The sequence below is a fragment of the Chaetodon trifascialis genome, chromosome 20 (genome assembly GCF_039877785.1).
Source record: "Chaetodon trifascialis isolate fChaTrf1 chromosome 20, fChaTrf1.hap1, whole genome shotgun sequence".
NCBI classification, from domain to species: domain Eukaryota; kingdom Metazoa; phylum Chordata; class Actinopteri; order Chaetodontiformes; family Chaetodontidae; genus Chaetodon; species Chaetodon trifascialis.
Genome location: NC_092075.1, coordinates 6,126,513 through 6,132,595, shown reverse-complemented (window position 1 = coordinate 6,132,595; position 6,083 = coordinate 6,126,513). Strand labels below are relative to the sequence as shown.

Genomic DNA, 6,083 nt, shown 5'->3' with positions numbered 1-6,083 from the left:
TCATTTCTACTACACAGTTAACTCCAGTATACGCCTGTTTCAGGAAAAGCACTGGTGTAACTATCACCTATCACCACAAGAGCTCACTAATTTACACTAAATCCGAGGTGAAACCCTTTTACATGCACACAAAACGCTTATTTCTCTCAAATTTTGTTCCCGCATGTGTTAAAATCCATGTTAGTGAGCACCTCTCCTTTGTCAAGAGTCCACCTGACAGGTGCGGCACATCCACACACTGATTAAACAGCATGATTACTGCACAGGTGTGCCTCGGGCTGGTCACTGAAGGCCACTCTGGGGTTGTAACACTGGTGCTTGTATGTAGAAAACAATTCCAAGAAAATTTCCAAAACGAAGGATAAGCATGTCAACTCTTTCTTTAAACCTGATTCTTTAAATCTTTGACTGAATTTTTTTTTTTTTTTTTTTTTTTTTGGCCACTTAGTTACAGCAAAAGACCAAACACATTTTAAATTGATATGGGGAAACAGCATATATTTGCCCATGAAGCAGTTAAGATGTAACGTTAATTTGCAGTTGGGTTAATTTGCCATGACTCCCAATAAAGAAAGAATAGATCTGGCAACTGCTAAATGCACACTGTGTCCACCAACTATTAGAGGATAACTACATCTGCCGTTTGGTGCTGAGGCGGTAGTTTAGGGTGGATTACAGAGTTTTTTTTGTTGTTTTTTACTGAAAACAGCTGCCTGAGATCGGTGAAAGTGAACCAAAACAGTAAAGTCGCAGTGAGCTGAAATTGTGTAAAGCTCCATAAAGCTGAGTGGCTTTAACCACGAAGTGTCCCAGCACTTCAGTGGAACAGAAAGTACAGCAGAAAGCAGAAAGAACCTTCCAACGTAGAAATATAGAGCATAAATTTCACACTCAGTGGGAGACTGTAAATGGTGCACTATATTAAATGGCTGGTTCAGACGCAGCCTACTCGTTCAGGTCACACTGAAACCACTTGCTATTTATTTCTACACATCCAATCAAGCCGGAGACCCGCAGTTAAACAGTTCAGGTGTTTTGAGTTGTGTGATCACACTTCTTCTCTGCTTCAATCGCGCAGCTCCCTCCTTGCATCACATCTCCCCTCTTTGTTTCTCCCTCCCATTTTCCATTAACACTTTTTCTTTCATCAATTATTGCACCATTTATTTTGTTATTTTTCATACAGGGTATTTCACTACAGAAATGTCTTTCATACAGACCTTTGTCCCGTTCTGCTTTCCATTTAAGCTGTTAACTGTGACAAATCCTCACTGCCTTTCTTTCCTATGTTATGTGGCAAAATACGCTGACCGATCATGACCATAGACTGTAGGTCATGACTTACACAGGCCACAGACATCAGTACATGAAAGAGCAAAAACAAAGCTGTCAGATCAGTTCTGTTTGAAATGTGTACAGTTTCACTTCACTTCAGTTAGTGTCTATCACATTTTGAGCAAACAGCAGGATTTTCATACGTGACATTATTATATAAACCAAAATGAGGGAAGTTCTCATCTTTCTCATCTTTTTTCCAATCTTTTAGCATTTAAACAGCAGGAAATTCACATGGTTTATGCTCACATCACTCCATGCAAACATGTGGGAGGTGAGGCATTGAAATTTACTTTTTCATTGTATTTTAACTGTTTCCAGAAAGCTGCTTCACTTCTAAACATTGGAAATGTCCCTGAACTAGAAATATCCTAAATTAATTTGGTATGCAGAGTGATATTGATCTTCTATCTAAATCTCAGCACATTCCCCAAATGTCAAGCTATTCCCTTCATTTGGCGTTCCTCGGCTCAACACGCAGCAATACCAAGGCTCAATTATTAGACAACTCACAGCAGTTTCAATGTACTTTTTTTCGTAATATAGCACTTTAATGTGCAAATTAAGATAAAATGAAACTCAAGTACAAATATTTTCAACATTTAAATATGTATGAAGTCAAAGAGTCAGAGTCAAAAAGTCCTGCGTACAGGATGAAGCATTTTAGAATACCTTGACCAAACAGCCACACATATGTGAATGAATAAGCAAATTCTTTCATTGAGCAGTGCTGAAAGTAAAATTAGGTTTTCTGATTACTAATATAGTACAAATCAAATAAATCCTTTATGTATTGAATATATGGCACGTCCTGTTTAAAGGGTTAACCTAAGCTATTGTAGTGCAAAAACCTTATCTAGACTAAGAAATGTACTGCAGCGAACATATAAATAACATCACTGTTTGTACATAACTTACTAATTAATACCTCTACACCACTGAATAACTACTTCTATGGTTCAGCTACAAAAATTAAGCCTTGAAAGCCTTAAAGGAAAGCTTTAATCCACATATTTTATATAAGTCACATGGTGCTGAACGTTATGCTTGATTTTATGGCATTGGTGGTAAACAGTTGTAAGCGTAAGGCGCAGGGAAATTGTCAAATATGTGCATTTGATTTTTGGTCATTTCAAAAGGAAATCCACCAACCACTGCATTGAAAATATCTGATCTTGATATTCAATTTACAATTTTCCTGAGGGGGCCAAAACCCAGAGACAAAGTCTAGAACTCACTCTGAAATTCAGGAGGTTACATTAAAAGTCATAAAGTGGCCCCGTGATCCCTGTTAGTTTGATGAATCAGATTAAGTCTAACCAAAGGAGATGCTGCAGCTGTGATGGGCCTAACTGAGATCCCTTCAGCCAGCTAAAATAATTTGTTAACAAGCTGGTCCATGACTGCTCATCTGAGAGCGCCTCCACAGACAGACTACACTATTCTTACATACAATGTCTGTAGCAAGAGGATGAAAATGTCACAGATGACAAATGTCATCTACCAAACAGTAGGCACTCATAGACAGTAATACAGTTGTACACTGCAGTGCTGGAACATTGTAGCACAAATTGTCCTCAGATTGGACCTGATTGGACGCCAACCTCACCCCCATGAGAGCTTAACGGGGTGATTATGAAGGAGTGTACCAGTGACAGTCAACATGGTCTCAGAGCTGGGTGTCCTCCCTGGTGTCTATGCTGGACTCACGTCTCTCTTTCAGGCTGCTGCTGTGGACCGGAGGCTCCTCTGGGACGTGAGCCAGAGGGTCTGAACGAATCAGGTACCTGAGAGAGAGAGCAAGAGGGCAGATGAGACAAACATGTGCATCAGTTGATGCCACACTGGAGCTCGGTATTCAGGCACTTTCTTAAACTGAGCCCTCCCTGAGCACACTCTTAGCCATGAAAGGCACTCTGCATTAAAGAGGAGCTCAATAAACAAGTAAACTGTGGGATGCACTCGCCACGAACAGGAAACAGCCGTTGTCATGGATACTGATAGGTGCCTTGTTTGCTCAGCTGTTGTGTTATAATTCATGTTTCCCTGTAACTGCATATCATCTCCAAAATAAGACGAAATAACACAGAGCAGGCAGGGATCTGTTCTTTTGTAAAGCAGTAATGTGTGATGTTTAGGGGGAAGCGGAGCAATCTGTGAACAAGTTGACATATTATCACCCCATAAAGCTCTCGTGTTGAATGTGTCATCAAATAACTTCCTGTTTGCACGTCCAGGAAACACAGAGCGACCCTGCTGTCATTTGGAGTCGTGTTTGGCCACAGCACCTCTAACCTTCGCGCTCTGTTTTGGCCTCCACCAACTCCAGAGGGAAATATCTGACTCTTTAGCTGCCAGATGCTCATTATATTCAACAGCTGGATGCAAACTTGGTGCTGGGCAGGTAGTGTAAGATAAATTTATAGTTACAAAGCTACGTGTTTGTTTTCATTTTCACTTCACTATTGAGGCATTTTATTAAAATCCACTTTGAAAAAACAGTGTTTTACTGTTTTGTGCATCAAACTGTTTTGCTTTGGTTATCACTTGGATTGATTTTGGACAAAATGTTCACAGTAACACACATGCAAAAACATCCACAAATAAAACCTGCTCAGAGAAAGCTGCAAAATAAACAGCAGCGGTGATGCATGTCAAATTAACCTTCATGCAGGCAAAAAAATGGATTGAAGTTTTTCAGGTCTGTTGATTATAAAACAGATCAGAGAGACAAAACCAGATTTCCATTTGTTCTAAACAGCACACAAAGAAACGCGGAGAACTGGAGCAACATGATGAGCAATGCTTACACAATATCATTGAGCTCCAGCCTGGTGTCGGGAGAAGGGTTAATCAGGACGTAGGACAGGGTGTTTTGGTGATCATTCTGCTCATCTGAAACAAAAAACATCTCCCAGTCAGCAGATACTCACATCTGCATGATGGCGCTAGGATCTAATGTGTACCTGCCGTCGGACTGTAGCTTTGATGCTCACCTTGCAGGTATCCCAGATTGACTCTGTTCATCACATCACTGGCTGTCAGATTAGTCAGGTCTTCTACAAACAGCAGTTAGAAGCAGAAACAGACCAACTTTAAAGCAGAGGAAGACATGAAAGTTTGGGAAGGTAAAGCCCTGAGCAGTTGGATCAGTTAACGACGTGTCCGTCCTCACCATATCCGGAGGTGGGGAGGCCCAGGTGCCTCATGCGGTTGCGAACCAGCTCTGACAGCTCTTCCCTCTCAGAGCGTCGGTAGAGGTTGAGACGCTGCTGAGCGATGCGCTGGGCGTGGTCCTTGCTCGAGTCGCGGCTCACTGACTGCCACCTCACGCTTTTCTTACTCAGACGCCGTGCCCACTGCATGCTCTTCTTCCTCAGCAGCGGGTGATCTGATTGGTCATTGCTGCGAGATTCGTCCCCCCTGTCTTTGGTGTCCTCGCAGTCATCAACACTGACTGACACCTGTGACTGGGGAGAAAGGAAGTTACCATTATGGCTGATCGAAAGTTCATAGAAAGATAAAAAATAAATAAAGATGTCAATGTCGGCAAGTTAGCACGTTAGCATTTAGCTCAAAGCACTGCTGTGTCTATGTACAACCTCACAAAGTCACTTGCATAGCTGTAGACTCTTACTCTTGTTTTAATGTAGCACTCACTATTGACAGTATGTGTCAAGACTCTACTACAAACTAGAAATCACAAGTGTATTTTTACTAAACGTGTTCTTGCCATTGAGAAATTTAGCTTGGTAAAACTTACAGTATCTGAGATCTCACCTCCGAAGTTGAGAAAATGTGGGATTCTGTCCGATAGATCCCAATGGGAATTTCGGCACTAGAGGAGCAGAGTTTCTGGAACAGTCTGCCGTAAGTACTAATCCACAGATCTTCCTCGGTTACTTTCATCTGGAACAAGCGATATGCTATTAGTTTGATACTGTGACACTGTCAGATCTATCTTTTATCGTTCTTTTATCTAACTCACAGCACAGAGGTATCCTGATCCTGGAGTAGTGTCCAGTCCCAACAGCAGCCTTGCAATAAGGATCATGTAGTCCTTCACGAAAGACTGACACAGAAAAACACCTTTATAACTTAAATATCATTACAGCTAAAAGCATTAAGAAAGATGAGTAAGTTTTCTATCAATGACTGAACACAAGAGGGCACTTTAGCTTTACGATGGCAGTGCTGCTCGGCTTCCTCAGGTGATATGTTTCTCTGCTGTCACATAAGACACATTCCTTTCTGTCACCTGGTATTTCAGAGTCATCAGAGGTTCTTAGCTGTAGGTGTGCACCAACCTGATACAGCAGGGTGTCCAGCATGCTAATGCTGAACACTCTGCCTGCAGCGAAGGGTAGGCGAAACATGAAGGCCAAGTTGGAGCCTTTGTCACGCTCTTTCTGTGGGGGAGAGCCAGGCAGACGGTCACATGGGAATGGCAAACACATGAGAACGACGTGAAGACTGAGCAAACTCTCCACCTTCTCTTTACAAATCATCTTCATAATTCACACTACACACTTCACTGTAAGCCCTGCCGTTACATCTTACCTTCTCCAGCTTGGAAAGGGCCAGTGAGTAGCAGTCCTTTGCTCTGAACTGCATGAATCTCATGTTGGATGGATGAGTAAGCTCTGTGATAATACTGAGACTGGGAAACAGCCTGAAGAAGAGAGACGGGTGCTCCATTAGAGAGAGTGGTAGACTCATTTTGGCAATACTACTGTGAGTCCAATGCA

The 6,083-nt window shown here is 41.9% G+C and overlaps 1 protein-coding gene across 4 annotated transcripts in view; it reads right to left on the bottom strand.

The window, feature by feature from the left end:
* Positions 1-438: 438 nt before the first annotated feature.
* Positions 439-6,083, bottom strand: part of kcnt1a (potassium sodium-activated channel subfamily T member 1a) — a 30,565-nt gene continuing 24,920 nt past the window's right edge. For 3 of the 4 annotated variants that reach the window (XM_070988801.1, XM_070988799.1, XM_070988802.1), the window contains 8 exons: positions 5,896-6,007; positions 5,643-5,744; positions 5,324-5,407; positions 5,116-5,244; positions 4,511-4,805; positions 4,332-4,394; positions 4,146-4,230; positions 439-3,122 (listed from right to left, as the gene is read on the bottom strand). In XM_070988801.1, the coding sequence (XP_070844902.1) occupies positions 3,005-3,122; positions 4,146-4,230; positions 4,332-4,394; positions 4,511-4,805; positions 5,116-5,244; positions 5,324-5,407; positions 5,643-5,744; positions 5,896-6,007 (988 nt within the window). In that variant the 3' untranslated portion in view covers positions 439-3,004. The remainder of the gene's footprint in view (positions 3,123-4,145; positions 4,231-4,331; positions 4,395-4,510; positions 4,806-5,115; positions 5,245-5,323; positions 5,408-5,642; positions 5,745-5,895; positions 6,008-6,083) is intronic. The other variant, XM_070988800.1, reaches the window with a different exon arrangement.